The 17,671-nt window shown below is 39.4% G+C and overlaps 1 protein-coding gene across 1 annotated transcript in view; it reads right to left on the reverse strand.

Moving 5' to 3' along the window:
- Positions 1–14,863, reverse strand: part of LOC126260962 (cytoplasmic aconitate hydratase-like) — a 322,737-nt gene extending 307,874 nt beyond the window's left edge. The window contains exon 1 of the mRNA XM_049958487.1: positions 14,635–14,863. Within this exon, the coding sequence (XP_049814444.1) occupies positions 14,635–14,641 (7 nt within the window). The 5' untranslated portion in view covers positions 14,642–14,863. The remainder of the gene's footprint in view (positions 1–14,634) is intronic.
- Positions 14,864–17,671: the final 2,808 nt, after the last annotated feature.

Here is a 17,671-nt window from a genome sequence, read left to right on the forward strand (position 1 = left end):
TGAAAAGGGTTCTGCAACACATTTAGTCATCAACTTTAAACAATATTATTACTGCATACATTCTTCTTTGGCCTTTAAGAATATTCCAATGGCATTACTGACTGGAACTGTATAAAGTATGCTAGCAATCAAGTCTCCTGGTCAATGTAATGAGAGAGATTTGTAAGTGAAAAAGCCTTTTTTGTTAACTTATCAATGTGTTGTGCCACCTAAAATATTTATCCATACTGATGCCTAGAAGTTCACACATGAGGCCTCATCCACCAGTAAGCTATTTTTATTTGTTTAGAATTGCATAACATGAGGTTTTCTAAAACTGATTTTTAAACTGTTCACTGTAAATCAGTTAAGATAGTTCCATTACTCTCCTGGCCATGTCATATGTTTGTGCCCTTTATCAGTATACTACTCTCAGCAGCAAACAATAGCTTAAGAACAGTTCTCCAATGTCAAATTTATGTGGCTTAAAACAAGTGCAAGCTAAGCACTGAACATTGTAGAAAACAATATGTAATGTTTCACCACTCCAAATTTAGTCTTGTGTATGTCTATCATGACCAATTTTCTATTGTTAGGATATGACTTCAACCATGGCCTTTAACCCCACTCAAGTTTAGTATCCCTAGTAGAATATGTATTACTGACACTGACACACACACACACACACACACACACACACACACACACACACACACTTACTCAGTGGCCACAAATGTGTATCTGAAGGGTGATGTTACCAAATCAGCATAAGGCCGGTTGAAATAATATCATAGCCAGACTACTGCTTTTCAACAACCTAATTATTTTTGTTCTCTCTGTATCAGATGATCTGGCAAAACTAATGTAGCAAACAATTTTAATTTAACATCATCTGTCACTATGCTACCATCATCAGGGAGTTTGATATCATTCAGGTGTAAACCATGCCACATGGTGGCCACCAATTATGTCTGTTTCTATTAAATGACTGACTAAATTGGTCTATATGCAAGTTTATTAAAAGCTGGTTATAAGTGAGTTGCAAATACATGACAACAATGGTTCTTCTTCAGTTTTCATAGCTAATCTTGAATATGTTTTCGAAAGGAACTGATTAGAAACAAACTTTGTGGAATCACTAATTCCTGTAGCTGGATCACAATAAACATTAAAAAATTACTGTGGGACGTGGAGAGTATCACCAACAGAATACGAGGTGTTGAAAGTTATTCCATGCTACCATACCTAGATGAAGTAATGCTGTCAGTTACCATTAAAACGGTTTGACACATTTGAAAACTTTTAGCATACATTGTTATTTATCATTTAGTGCACAGGCTGGGAGGGTATGTGTTGTTATCTCAGTGATTAAAAAAAATGAATCAAATTTACCAAGAACCTGGCTACATGACTATTTATCAGTATGACATTGCACCCATCTTGCCTCAACACATGCTCTCATTTGGTTGGGAAGGGTATCAAAGCTAATCCCGCACATTCTATTGGGAACAAATCTGGGAATTTTGCTGGTCACAGAGTACCTCAACATCAAGCAACAGTTCATACAGACACATGCCACGTGCAGACAAGCATTATACTGTTCAAAAATGGCACCACAGTACTGTGGCATAAGTGATAATACATGAGGATGCAGGATGTCCATGACATACCATTGCACCATCAGAGTTCCCTCAATCACTACCAGCCATGACCTAAAATAATACCCAGTGGCTTCCACAGCATGATGTTTGTTGGTTGGTTGAGGAAGGGGATCAAATAGGGAGGTCATTGGTCCCATAATCTACACTGGCAGAAACCAAGGGAGGAACATCACAAACAGTACATTCCAGTCAAAGAGGAAGCGAAAACGGACAAACAAAAGGAATGTGAGGGCAGCAGGAAGAGGAAAGAACAGAAGGGAGTGGACGGAAATTGTGAGGGCAAGGGTGCTCCAGAAATGCTACGTATGTTGGAGCACCAGCACTGCCTCCAACCCGTCCTGATCTCCACACTACAGCACGATCATGACACAACAGGGACAACCCCAGGCGAAGAAGACACAAGAAAAGGGGGAAACAAAAGTGCACCAAAGACCAGACAAAACATAAGGAAAAAGGGGAGAGCACGTGGCCGATGTGAAGGCAAGGCCAAGGCCCCCATAACATAACCAATGATAACTGAGGGACTCCAATTCCAGAGGGAAATTCAAGGACTTAAACCCAAGAGGACAAACCACTTTTGGTGTAGGAAACCAAGGAGTAGTGTAATCATGTGAGGGTCATCCACTAAAACCCAGGACATGGAAGGAGGAAGGGCATATTTAGTATGAAGGGCCGAAAGGCAGGGGCAGTCAAGTAAAATATGGATCACAGTGAGGTGGGCCTAGTATGGCCAATACGAAGATGGCAGAGGATGGTAGATTCCCACCTGGAGAGGCAGGGGGAAGAACGCCATCTGGTAGGAGTCCATTTGACTGAGCAAAGTTTACTAGCCAAGGGGGAGTGTGAGGAGGCCTCCGAACAATCATCCCATGACTGAGCACAAAGGGATTTGATGTAAAGCTGCAAATCCACCCCTGGGAGGGGGGTGTCAGGGCGAACAGTGGGGTAGGTGGGTGCCTCCCCAGCCAAACGATCAACAAGTTTGTTAGCCGGGATACCTACATGCCTGGCAAAACAACCAAATAAGCAGTATCACCACGATCAGCAAGAAGGTCACGCATGGCAGACATCATGGGATGGCAGGAAAATACTGAGCGATAGCCGGAAGGGTACTCACTGAGCCCATACATGACAAAACTTGAGTGAAGGAGGACCATTTAATAAAGCAGAGGACCTGATAGATGGCCATTAATTCTGCAGTAAACACTCTACATGTGACAGGCAACAGATGGTTTTCAATTCCAACAGAAGATGTGAAGGCATATCCCACATGATTGGTGGATTTAGAGCCACTGGTGTAAAAAAAAAAAAGGGGCATACTGAAACATCCTTAAGAGCGTACGGAATAAACAATGGAACACCATTGGAAGAATGGAGGCTATCAGATCCTGGAAGAGATCCATTGGAATCCCAGGCTGAAGAACTAACCAAGGGGGAGGGGGGGGGGGGGGGAGAGTGGCCAAGAGAGAACACGGGGAAGAGGGCAAGATGGGAAGATGGAAATCACAGCAGGGAGACGTGAAGCAGAGCCCAACCGGTAAACCGACCTGAGGGTGGGCAGTGGTTAGGAAATAGCCAGAAGCTAGAAAAGGAATAGAATAGGAGGGGTGAGCAAGGGAGAGCAGATGGTGATAGCATGGGAAATCAGGAGCTGGGACCATCGAACTGGAAAAAGAGGGATCCCATTGTCAACCATAACGCTACTGACAGGGCTAGTCCAAAAGACACCATTGGCTAAACAATTACCATTATGGGGAACTTGATTTAAGGGGAGCAGCATGGAAGATGCAACTGATCCATAAACTTGATAACTATAGTCAAAGTGATGCAGAAACAATACCAATAAAGCTGGAGACAGATCCGCCCCAGAGTTGTGGGCAACGAAGCGAAGGGCAGTGAGTTTAATAAAGCAGCCAACCTTCAGACGACACATATGGGGAACCACATAAGCTTGTTGTCAAAAAGGAGACCCAAGAAACAGAACTGGGGGGGGGGGGGGTCATGGTCAATTGTTAGGCATCAAGATAGGGCTCCGGATCAGAATGGACCACAGTATGGTGACAAATGCACCATCCTTGACTTGTGAAAACACACTTGACCTCTTAGCAACAAATAATCCAGAGTTAATAATGAGCATCGAAACCAATACAGGGATTAGTGAACACAGGGTTGTCATAGTGAGACTGAATATTGTAATCCCAAAAAATAAGCGAAAAATATACCTATTCAAAAAAGCAGATAAAAATTCACTTGACACCTTCCTGAGAGAGAATCTCCACTCATTCCAAATTATTAAGTGTAGACCACATGTGGCTTGAATTCAAAGAAATAGTATTGGCAGCAATTGAGAGATTTATACCAAATAAACGACAGAGCTGATCCGCCTTGGTACACAAAACAGGTTAGAACACTGTTGCAGAAACAACGAAACAAACATGCCAAATTTAAACAGAAGCAAAATCCCCAAGATTTGCGATCTTTTACAGAAGCTCGAAATTTAGTGCAGACTTCAATGCAAGATGCTTACAAGTTTCCACAAAGAAATTTTGTCTCAAAACCTGGAAGAAAATCCAGAGAGATTCTGGTCGTATGGGAAGTATGTCAATGGCAAGAAACAATCAATGCCTTCTCTGCGTGAAAGCAATGGAGATACTATCGAAGACAGTACTGCCAAAGCAGAGTTACTAAACACAGCCTTCTGAAATGACTTCACAAAAGAGGACGAAGCAAATATTCCAGAATTCAAATTGAGAACAGCTGCCAACATGAGTAACGTAGAAGTAAATATCGTCTAAGTAGTGAAGCAACTTAAATCACTTAATAAAAGCAAGTCTTCTGGTCCAGACTGTATACCAATTAGGTTCCTTTCAGAGTATGCTGATGCAATAGCTTCATACCTAACAATCATACACAACCGCTGGCTCAAGGAAAGATCCGTACCCAAAGACTGGAAAGTTGCACAGGTCAAGAAAGGTAGTAGGAGTAATCCACTAAATTACAGGCCCATATCGTTAACGTCGATATGCAGCAGGATTTTGGAACATTTATTGTGCTTGAACATTATGAATTACCTAGAAGAAAACAGTCTATTGACACACAGTCAACATGGGTTTAGAAATCATCATTCCTGTGAAACACAACTAGCTTTATTCACATAAAGTATTGAGTGCTATTGAAGAGGCATTTCAGATTGATTCCATATTTCTGGATTTCCAGAAGGCTTTTGACACTGTACCACACAAGCAGCTCGTATTGAAATTGCGTGCTTATGGAATATCGTCTCTGTTATGTGACTGGATTAGTGACTTCCTGTCAGAGAGGTCACAGTTCATAGTAATTGATGAAAAGTCATCGAGTAAAACAAAAGTGATTTCTGGCATTCTCCAAGGTAGTGTTATAGGCACTTTGCTGTTCCTTATTTATATAAATGATTTGGGAAACAATCTGAGCAGCTGTCTTAGGTTGCTTGCAGATGACACTGTCGTTTATCAACTAATCAAGTCATCAGAAGATCAAAACAAATTGCAAAAAGATTTAGAAAAGATATCTGAATGGTGCAAAAACTGGCAGTTGACCCTAAATAATGAAAAGTGTGAGATCATCCACATGAGTGCTAAAAGGAATTCATTAAACTTCGGTTACACGATAAATCGGTCTAATCCAAAAGCCATAAATTCAACTAAATACCTAGGTATTACAATTACAAACAACTTAAATTGGAAGGAACACATAGGAAATGTTGTGAGGAAGGTTAACGAAAGACTGCATTTTATTGGCATGACACTTAGAAAATGTAACAGATCTACGTCCGTCCGTCCTCTTTTAGAATACTGCTGCATGGTGTGGGATCCTTACCAGATAGGACGACTGAGTACATCGAAAAGTTCAAAGAATGGCACCACGTTTTATATTATCGCAAAATATGGGAGAGAGTGTCACAGAAATGATACAAGATTTGGGCTGAACATCATTAAAAGAAAGGCGTTTTTCGCTGTGACAGAATCTTCTCACGAAATTCCAGTCACCAACTTTCTCCTCCAAATGCAAAAATATTTTGTTGACACCAACCTACATAAGGAGAAAAGGTCACTAAGATAAAATAAGGTAAGTCAGAGCTCGTACGGAAAGATATAGGTGTTAGTTCTTTTTGCGTACTATACGAGATTGGAATAACAGAATTGTGAAGGTGGTTTGATGAAGCCTCTGCCTGGCACTTAAATGTGAGTTGCAAAGTATCCATGTAGATGTAGAAGGGGAGAGAATTTAAAACCGTGAAAGTGTGTCCACATGCAAGCATGCCCGATAACACCGGGGGCTGTCGTTCCGCAGAGGCCACCAAGTGTGAGCTAGACCAAACACAGAAATCATCCACATACAGAGCAGGAGTGACCAACACTCTGACAGAGGCCACAAGTCGATTAACAGTGCTGAGAAAAAAAAGAGGACACGGAATGTGGAGTCCTGTAGAATGCCATTTTCCTGGATCTGCAGAGAGCTGAGAATGGTGCCAACCTGAACTCTGAATGACCAGTGGGACAGGAAGTGGCAAATAAAAATTGGCATAGACCTTACGAAGATAAGAGAAAACTGCGACAAGATGGAGGCACTGAGAAAAGGCCTGCAAAACTGCAGTTTGCAATCGAAGCACATGATCCACTGGAGACAGCCCATTCCGAGTGCTGTACTGTTAAGGAGATAACAGGCCCCGAGATTCGAGGATGCAACTGAGCCGACGAGACACAATCCATTCTAGTAACTTACAGGGGACTTTTGGTCACACTAGTTGACCAGTGACTATCAAGGGACAACAGATCCTTGCCAGGCTAAAGGATAGGAACCACAATACTGTCTCTCCACTGGGAAGGGACAATGCCTTGGAGCCAAATATGGTTAAACACTTGAAGGAGATATTGTCATTTTGGAGGACTGAGGTGTTTACAGAATTGGTTTTGGATGAAATCAGGGCCAGGTGCGGAATCGTAGGAAGAAGATGGGGCCAGAAGAAGCACCCTTTCATTAAAAGGTTCATTGTAGGACTCTACCTGACAAGGGGTAAAACAGGCAAGAAACTTCAGCCTGGTGTTTGTGGTGGAGGAAGGCTGCTGGATAGGAGGCCGACATTGATGCTATGGCAAAATAGTTGTGAGATGTTCTGCAAAAACTGATGGATTTCTAAAAAGGCCACCTGGAAGCACAAGGCCCAGAAGAGAAGACAGCCACTGACAACATTGGAGGTGCAGAGTTTAGCCCACACCTGTGATGTGAAGAAACTGAAGAACCTAGACAGGAGACAAAGTGTTCCCAGTACACACACTTGCTCCATTTCATTAAGTAATGGGCTGTGGTGTGAAGACGTGCCAAGGTAATAAGACCAGTGATGCTTATGTTGCAAGGCACGATAACGGAAGGCAGTGGCAATGGCTCTGCTGTATCGTGGAACTGGGCAGTGCCAAACAGGACCATCAAGTGGGGAACGGCAATGCTGGCAGTGCCGATAATCTTACTGGACATATCACTTCTTCGATAAAACCTGACAAAGAAGTTGTAAACTCGACCTGGGAAGAATTTAAAGGCCAATCAGCACAATGGAGAGCACAGCAGGGTAACTTGGTCATCGAGAGGCGGGAACAGAAAGAGTTTCAACAGGAAGTGGTCACTATCACAGAAGTCATCATGTGGCAACCAGTGTAAGGAAGGAAGACTGGGAGGTGAAGTGAGCAAAAGCTCAGTGGCAGAGAAAGAACCATATGTGGCACTAAAGTGAATTGGCGAAGCATCATTGGAAAGGCACAGGTTGTGGTCCACAAGAAATTGGTCAATGAGGAGCCTCTGACCAGATGAAAAAGCAGAGCCCCAAAAAGAGTGATGGATATTAAAATCGCCAAGGGAGAGGAAACGAGGGGGGAGTTGCCAAAGGAGGGCAGTTAAGGCAGTAGGTGTAGGAGGCCTGTCAGGCGGGAGATGATGTTTTTGTGGCATTCAGTTCAGAGACTGGTTTGATGCAGCTCTCCATGCTACTCTATCCTATGCAAGCTGCTTCATCTCCAAGTACCTACTGCAACCTACATTCTTCTGAATCTTCTCAGTATATTCATCTCTTGGTCTCCCTCTATGATTTTTTCCCTCCACACTGCCCTCCAATACTAAATTGGTGATCCCTTGATGCATCAGAACATGTCCTACCATCCAATCCCTTCTTCCAGTCAAGATATACCACAAATTCCTCTTCCCCCAATTCTATTCAGTACCTCCTCATTAGTTATGTGATATACCTATCTTATCTTCAGCATTATTCTGTAGCACCACATTTTGAAAGATTCTATTCTCTTCTTGTCTGAACTATTTATCATCCACATTTCACTTCCACAGAGGACTACACTCCATACAAATACTTTCTGAAAAGACTTCCTGACAAATCTATACTCTATGTTAACAAATTTCTCCTCTTCAGAAACGCCATTGCCAGTCTACATTTTGCCAAGTTCGTTTTGTTTCTCGATGATACAAACTTTGCAATAAATAGCAAATCAAGTGTAGTCTTAGAAAGATCAGCTAATAAAATATTTGTGGACATTAATCACTGGTTCCTAGCCAATTCCTTGTCACTAAACTTTGAAAAAACACACTACATGCAGTTCAGAACTTGTAAGGGGTGTCCCACGAGTATATGCCCAACATATGATGACAAGCAGATAGAAGAAGTGGACAGTGTTAAATTCTTGAGATTACAGCTCGATAATAAATTCAACTGGGAAAGCACACCACAGTACTGCTGAAGCGTCTTCACAAATCTCTATTTGCAACGCGAATTGTGTCAGACATAAGGGACATAAACATGAAAAAGCTGGCATACTATGCTACCTTTCATTCCATAATGTCATATGGGATTATTTTTTGGGGTAATTCATCACACCAAGCTAAAGTTTTCCGGGCACAAAAACGTGCAGTAAGAGTTATATGTGGTGTGAACTCAAGAACTGCAGAAGCCTGTTTAGGGAACTAGGGATACTAACTACTGCTTCCAAATATATTTACTCTTTAATAAAATTTGTCATTAAAAATATATCACTTTTTCAAACCAACAGCTCAATTCATGGAATCAATACTAGAAATAAGAATAATCAAATGGCTCTGAGCACTATGGGACTTAACTGAGGTCATCAGTCCCCTAGAATTTAGAACTACTTAAACCTAACTAACCTAAGGACATCACACACATCCATGCCCTAGGCAGGATTCAAACCTGCGACCGTAGCGGTCGCGCGGTTCCACACTGTAGCGCCTAGAACCTAGAACCGCTCAGCCACTCCGGCCGGCTAAGAATAATCTTCACAAGGATTTAAAGTCAATTAGTCTTGTACAAAAAGGTATGCATTATTCAGGAACACACATTTTCAATAACTTGCCAGCAGCCATAACAAGCTTAACAACCAATGAAATTCAGTTTAAGAGAAGCCTAAAGGATTTATTGGTGGCCAACTCCTCCTACTCCATTTATGAATTTCTCAGTAGAACCAATTGATTTATATTTCAGTGCAGTAATGTGTTCATTGTTAATAAGAGAGAGAGAGAGAGAGAGAGAGAGAGAGAGTGTGTGTGTGTGTGTGTGTGTGTGTGTGTGTGTGTGAGTACAATCTAACTTCTGCACCATTTCAGTGCAGTAATGTGTTCATTGTAAAAATTTTAGTAGTTTTATTACACGTTTATTACCTTATAAATAAATTTAAAGAACTTTTTATTTTAAATTGAGTGCATCAGTATTTGTAAAATAATTCTTTCATGTAGTGTTCATTAAAAAATGACGATCATTCCACTTGGGACCTGTGGAATGGTACATTAGCTCATTTGTTTGAGTTGTAAATATTTGTCATGTATTGTTTTTCTGACATGTTCTACATCCTGGAGGACCTCCTCACTACGGATCAATTGGTATGAAAGTAAATCTAATCTAATCTAAAGTTGGTAGGCAGGATAAATATTAGGCAGATCCCATTGTCTTGGAGAGGGAATTGGTTGAAGCTGCATTAGGATATGATATGTAGTGTATGTAAGTGTAAGTATGGATGTATGTGCTTAGGAAGTGCAGCAGCAGATTGGAGTTGGTGACCAAGGGGGACACAATGGGGTTACTGAAATCTAGTTTGTGTTGGTATAGGAGATGCAGAAGTGTTTGATGCTGGTGAGGAGGGCTAGGAATTTGATGTGGTAGTATCAGAAAAATTTATCTAAAGGTTTCCACAAATTACTACAACCAGTCACATTTTTTTATTCTTAAATTTCTATTTTCCATTACCAGTTTTGAATCGCCTAGCAATTCAACATCAAATGGTACATATTTACAGTATATCTGCAGTATTATGGGGGTCATGTAAATGTGGTAAAATGTTTTATTGTGTAAATATTCTCGCAATAAAGCATTGTACCTACATCTACACCATTACTCTGCAATTCGAATAGCATTATTATTGTGCCATACCGTATTTTACCTCTATCTGCATGATTACTATGCAATTTACAATTAAGGGCCTAGCAGAGGGTTCAGTGCACCATCTTTAAGCTAAGCTACTTCTCTACCATTAAACTTTGTAACAGTGCGCACGAAAAACAAACACTGTAATCTTTCTGTAAGAGCTACGATTTCTCTTATTTTATTGTGATGATCATTTCTCCCTACATAGGTGGGTGCCAAAAGAATTTTCATACTCTTAGGAGGAAGCTGGTGACTGAATTATATCGTATCTGCAACGTAGTACTGCTGCAAACAAACATTTTTTTTTTGTTCTGTGTAAATGCAACTTGAGATAACATTCCTCAAAATTCATTGGGTTTGACTATCTGTACCATCAAAAAATATTTGTTGTCAATGCTGACAATCTAATCAACTATCTTCATTACATAAGACAAAATATTATGCACTTTTTTTTTAAGGATTTGTTAAGGTCACGAAAAACCCTGGCCTTGACAAATCCCGAAAAAGTTTTCATACTTTATTTTCCATCATTCTTAGTTTAGCTTTACTCTTATGTGCATTTTGTCAGTGTGATCTGCATTCTTTTATGAAGAGAAGCTTACATGTGTACAAAGAAGATACCACGGAAACCGTAAGATTTACTTCTCCCGACAGAAGTATGTGGTTAATGTAATCCAAAGCTCTGGCAATGTCAAAAAAGTACAAACAGCATTTTTTAGAACTTCCATCATGTTTGTGACATATACATAAAGGGAAGGAACAACACCACGTTTCCTGCTATCATCACTTCAGCTGAAATATTCAAGGCATATTTGAAATTATTCCTAAAATTTAATTTTTGGCAAAAAGAAAAAAATATTGGGTACTGGCGTAGCTAGACGATGCATTGCGTATGTAAAACGAAATTAGCAGGTAACTTCATAGTGTCCTAGAAACATGAAAAGACAAAATGAGAAACCAAATCTGTATGCAAATAGGATGCACTGTCTAAAACTTGCAAGATAAAACTGTAGGTAGTTTTGCCCAAGTTGTTGAAGTCGAGGACTTTGAGTGCATAACAGCAAACTTGCAGCACCTGAAGAAGACTGGGTCAGTTATCAAAATATTATGCATAAAATGGAAACAACTCTGCTCAATACCACCAACTCATACAACTAATCATCCACACCAATAAAATATAAATCTGTATGAAAACTGAATAGTCATTTATGAAATACAACCTTGTCCAACAATTTCTCATTTGTCACATTGTTTTAGTAACCAAAAAGCTTGTTTCAATATAACTATGATTTTGTGGTCTTTTTAATTCTGCAAACAATAGGGTTACATCTGGCTGAATTTCAGTTGATGTGTAATCTGTTCTGTGAACAGATTTATGTATTTATTGTGGGGACCATACTTTACATGCAGTCTGCTGAGTCAACTTTACTTTTATTACATACAAGAAGTATCACCAAAAGAAAGTTAATATACTAAGAATAAAAACAACTGCTGGATTTCCACTGACTTACCCATCAAAGCATTCAGTCTTGCGAAACAGTCAATAGCTTTTCATATGACAAATATGACCAGGACTAAATTTAATGATTTATTCATCTCCCAATGTTATTGCTGAAGTTTTTCACAATCCCCTCTCCCCCCAAACACACTGCTTCCAAATACATAAGATGTAACCACACAGTTTCCATCATCATATAAATGCAAAAGCAAATTCATGTCTACTGCCTTAGGAACAATTGGCTTTGGCCACAATTAAGCTTCCATAATTCTACAGATATTTATGATTAACACTTGATTTTTCCACAAATATGTTCATAGTCACATCTATTTGACATTAATTTTCACTATGCTTCATTTTAACAATAGAAATTGCAGGGCTCTCAGAATAAAGTTGCACCGTAACATATTACATCGAAGCACAACTATTTACATATTTTAGTCAGGTTTTAGTCTACATTTTCAGAGGTCTCGACATTTAATGCCATTTACATCTCTGAACTTTCAATCATTTTGTACAGTGAAGTGTTGCTGAAATTCTGTTTCCTCATGAGCAAATTATTTGCAGTGATTACCTTGTGCAAATGAAAATTTATACTTTAAACTGTTCTTATGGACAGGACTTTCCTCAATATCATAGCTGATACTGTAAAACTGCTGTCTTTTTTCAGTTAATTTTCCTGTTACAACACATTAATCCAAAGATTATAACTGCATAAAGCACATAACAGTATACAACATACCAGACCACCATCATGCATGAAATAAGTTGCAGAAAGATCTAGAAATCTATGTATGATACAGCCAGAGGTGAACACACCGACAAAAGAAAATGCTAAAATCTATTGTAAAAGATGTCAATTCAAATTTTACAAAATCAGTAACATTAATATTTTACAGTTGCAACGCTGTGAAGGCAAAGGAATAAAAATGCTTACATGTAAGACATTAGCTCCAGTGGTCTACTTTCCACAAAGCAAGCATGGAGCATTATTTTAAGACACACCCTATCGCGAATGCCTAATGTGATTACACCTTATTAGCGAGTAATCTAGGTATTAGGCTCTTGAAGTTATTTAAGCCTACTTATTTATTTATTTATTCATTCCATGTGATCTGAAGGTACACAGTGTGTTGCAGATGTCGGAAAATATCATTTAACATTGTTAACATATATTAACATATATTAACATAGGCCTGTAATATCCTAATGTATTACATTGCTCAATGTTTTCAATTTAACACAAACAGCATGATTACTGTTCTAAGTATTCATTTACAGAGTAAAAACAGTGACAACAAATATGACTTCACGGCTTTGCTAAATTTTATGTTGTCTTCGATGGACTTAATACTAGTGGGAAGACTATTTGAACAGTTGGAGGCCCATGTGGAAAACTCCCTTTTTACCAAGTTGAGTGTTTGTACGTATAACATGCAGGTTTGCATTTTTCCTGGTGTTGTGTTCATGTATTTCATTATTTTTTACGACTCTGGGGTCAGTTGGCACTATGTGGTTTCTGAAAAATTTTAGGGTCTCAAGAATGTAGAGGCAAGACAGTGTAAGGATTTCCAACTTTCTGAAGATGGGTTTGCAGGAGTCTCTGGGTTTGCTCCCAGTAATAATCCTCATTGCTCTCTTCTGGATTCTGAATGTGTTCAGAGCAGTTGGAGAATTTCACCAGACTATTACACCATATTTTAGGTTGGCTTGTATGTAAGCGTAGTACGCACTGGTTAGTGTTTTCAGGCTAAAGAAAGAAAGAAAAATGTGTATGGAAATTGCTACAAGAATGGACTGCTAGGTCTACTGTAAGACATTTCTTCTTCTATCTTCTGTTTTCATCTAAACAGTTCTTATTTTTCCTGCAAAAATATAAGCTTAAGAATAATTTTACAGCATAGTAGATTAAGCATTATATAGTAATTGAAGTTAATTTTGAGCAGGAAGTTCTAAGTTGCTTAAGAGAACCAAAATTAATATCTTAACTCCATCCTGGCACATACTTTTCACTGCAATACAAGACTGTAACATAAAAGCTGTATTATAAATTTCTAAATAAGTTCATTTTATTTAGAACAAATTCCTCAGTGAAAACTGTAACTGTATACAAGTTACCTAATTTCTAAACACTTTGAAGAGGAACTACTTCACGTCTGCAAATAAAGTAGCGCTACACGGGTTCTCATAATTCTATCTAGCACATGATGTGAAAGCAATGCAGGCAGGTTCCAACATGTCATTTCCACTATAGGCCTATATGGTTACTATTTTCTCTACAAAACTATAGTATTCACAAATTTACATTCTATGCGTCTATACACTTATCCGATAGTGTTCTTCAATGTCTAATAATTCTTGGGGCAATAAAAAGCCAAACAGTTGATTATTAGTGGAGGTGTTAATTTCTCTACGGTCTCCAAAGCAGCCTATGAAAATCGACTGCACGGTTGTGCAATAAAAAAATCACATACTTTAAGATTAATAAGCGAAAGGTGAAAACCTATTTGTGCAGTTTGAAGCAACAGGCTTATATAAATTTAACTAGCCTATATGATATGTATTTTGAATCTGGCATTCCACGTTGCCATAACAGCGTTTCCAAAAATACGATGAGTCAAGGGAAAACGCTCATCTCTGATGACTACCCACTGAAATGTGTGTCAGACAAGGGTTCAAATGATTATGTATCTCTTGGGCAACTTATCCTGCGCGACAGCTGTGCTACCATTTCCAATGAATAACTCTGATGACTCGACGTTTTGAAATAACTTCATCCCCTGTCTATTAAAAATCATTAAGCTACAATGTGTCGGGCGGGTATATAGTCGTCGTGAAAATAGGTAGGCCTACACACCTACGACTAAGCAGAAAAATAACTTCATGCTGGCAATCTATACCAATTACTGAAATCGTTGAGTGTATTAACAGACCTACTGTGTAGTTCATAACTCGAATTTAGAAATCCTATACTCCTCAGTAAGTGAAAAGTTGTAAAATAAAAATGTGAGTGAAATAATTCTAACCTGCCATCGCATACACGGTGTCAGACACGTATGCCGGTACGCTCTTCGTATTACGTATTAAAAGGGCTTTCACAAAGTGACACACAATAGTTCACGCACGATATGGTTTCACAACTGTTCACAGCAAGAGGCAGAGTTCATTCCTAATGAAAGAAACTGTTATCGCGGAAACATTTGGACGCATGATGTTGCATAACCTAAAAGTCAAAAATAACGTCAATACCCAATGATATCCCACCAGACGTCTGTCTAACAGCATCTGCGTTCACTGAATAACAGGTTTGTCTGTCGCATTTGTCAATCTAACTTCCATCAAATAAAGTTGGAAGTAACTGGAGCCGTAATGGAGAAATAACCAAAAGAAATAATTTCCTTGCTGGTATTTGTAGAACGTCCACTATGTCTCAAATTATACGGACAGACACCAACACTCATTAGTCAACACTCCTTTCTAGAACATACGAGAAGTATTATGATGCAGTAAACAAATCGACAATCCTTTAGTATACTTTAATTCTAGCAACAACAAAAAATGGAAATGAGCGTACGGCATCGTTGGCCGGGAGGCCCTATCGGGGCAGTTCAGAGGCCGAGTGCAAGTCTTATTTCAGTCGACGCCACATTGGGCTGCTTGCGCGTCGGTGATGAAGATGAAATGATGATGAGGACAACACAACACCCTTCCCCGAGCGGAGAAAATCTCCAACCCGACCGGGAATCGAATCCGGGCTTGCTTGCATGGGATGTGAGCACATTACCACCCGGACTAATTCTAGCGAGCACAGTTACGTTAAAGGCGAGTATTTGCACAATTCAGGCGTGTAACATGCCTAGATCGCTGGGGAAATCTATTAGTATAGCATAAATACAGCATCATCCACGGCTTCAGATATTGCTGCCATAAGCTACTGTCAAACAAATCTCTCCACCAAACCTACACGCTTTTTTTAACATTCTCAACTGGCTAGTTATTTGATCTGTTTGTTTCCTATAAATGTCTGCACATAGGAACATACGTCCGAATGTAAGATCAGTAAAATATGCCGACCGACCCCTTTTAAGTCCACTTAAAAACGGCTATTCACAAACACTGAACCATCTATCATCTCCCTAATAGCACATCGGCAATATGAATCAATCGTCGCCTTCACTAAGAGGGTTGTAGCCATCAACAGTTTTCTCCAAAACCTAGGAAATCGTAAGCCTGCTGCGTGCCCACCGAAATATTTCTCGTTGCTCATCAACTCCGCGACCGAAGGACAACACACAGTGCCGATTACGGAGCCACCGGTGTCAAATATATCGCTAACCCTACTGTATTTGCTTTCACCCATAGTACAGTTTTTTGTATCAATGAGTAGTGTAGGTTATAATAATTAGCTTACTGTGTCTTTGGATCTCTTTGGATTACATTTATTGGAGTTGAAGCTAACAAAAGTGAGTGTGATTGTTTGAAATGAGCAAGGTACCCAGAGTGCCAACTAAAGGAAAGGAAGAAAACCAGGTGTTTTTATTAATCATTTGTCGTCATAAATAAGTGCACCAATGAAACAAAACCTTATGATTTAGTTGTTGTCTTCTAAAACTTTGATGGTTACGATCTTTAAAGTAGTGATGAGTGACACGGCACATAATAGTTACATTCCTGCTCCTTTCCCCATTACTTTACAAGTGGCGACGAGTGATCAGAACTATTGTCACTGAAGAGAAAATGAGGAGAAAAAGACTGAAAAAAATCGATAGTAAGGAAACGCGTTACATGCCAACCAAGGAACAGACGGTAGACGGGACACTACCAATTAGACTTGGCCACTGTTTCTATGTTTCGATACAGTGTATCGATACGTGGAACTGTTTCAGTGTTTCGGAACGGCTGTGGTTCACTGTTTCGAAACAGCGGTGTTTCATTCCGCCCTTGTCTCGATCTCGAGCCAGACACAGAAACTGTATCGTTGTTTCAAAATAAGGCTGTTTCAGTCCACCTGTGCTTGGAACTGACTGATTGTATCGAAACAGTGATGTTTCATTCCGCTCTGTGTCGGACGAGATTCGGGCTCGGCACAGGTACTGAAACACAGCATAACACTTCGTGAAACACTTTCAAGAGTGTCTAAATCTTTTTGACAAGCAATAGCATGAAGCTTAAGATGTCCGAAAATAAAGCTTCGTTTCTAGCTGACTATCCTATTCCGAAATGGCGTAACATCTGCTTTATAAACACTAACTAAACAGTAAAACAACGCATACTATCCACATTCAAAATAATAAATATGTGAAAATCATTCAGTTAAGTTACAATTTTTTATAACATATTCTTCTCTGTTCATGTACTGTAATCATATTAAGAAACGCAAGTAAGCCGGCAACATTTTGAATAAAAAAGGCGTAGAGTGACAGTTATTAGACATATACATAAATTTGATGTAGGTATAATTGCAAGCATCTGTTTGACATATCACTGATAGTGTAATGGTGAACGGGAAGGACTAGGAAGCATGGTGAATGTATAGTAACGGTTCGAAACACCTTGAAAGACAAAATTTTTTGTTATATTTTGTTATTTATTCGAATTATTTGGCGTTATTTGTGAGTCTATAGTGACTGTGCCTATTATCCTCAATGATTCCCTTTGTGTGCATGGAAAGAAGCAGGATGGGTATATTACCCATACTAATGGAATGTGGGAACCCCAGTAGCATATCCGTTGTTTCTGCAGTTTGCTCCCACCTCCAGTTCCGTTCGTGCTGGTTCTTCTGTCTTCAGCTATGGCTGTCCTCAGCCAATTGAAAAGTATGAAAGTCACACGACACGAAAGCAGTGCATTTGCTGCAGGAAATACGAAACTGCCAAGACACCTAAGTGATAGTTTCATACTTTCTGCGACATGATTAGTGCTCTCGCACCTCATTTGTGTTTATATGGACATACTTATACAGTAGACATTGAAGGTGATAAAATGTGTAGGTTTATTAGATTACAAAACACAAATTGTTTCACTGTTTCGAAACAGCGTATCGAAACATTACATTGTACTGTT

The sequence above is a fragment of the Schistocerca nitens genome, chromosome 5 (genome assembly GCF_023898315.1).
Source record: "Schistocerca nitens isolate TAMUIC-IGC-003100 chromosome 5, iqSchNite1.1, whole genome shotgun sequence".
Taxonomy (NCBI): domain Eukaryota; kingdom Metazoa; phylum Arthropoda; class Insecta; order Orthoptera; family Acrididae; genus Schistocerca; species Schistocerca nitens.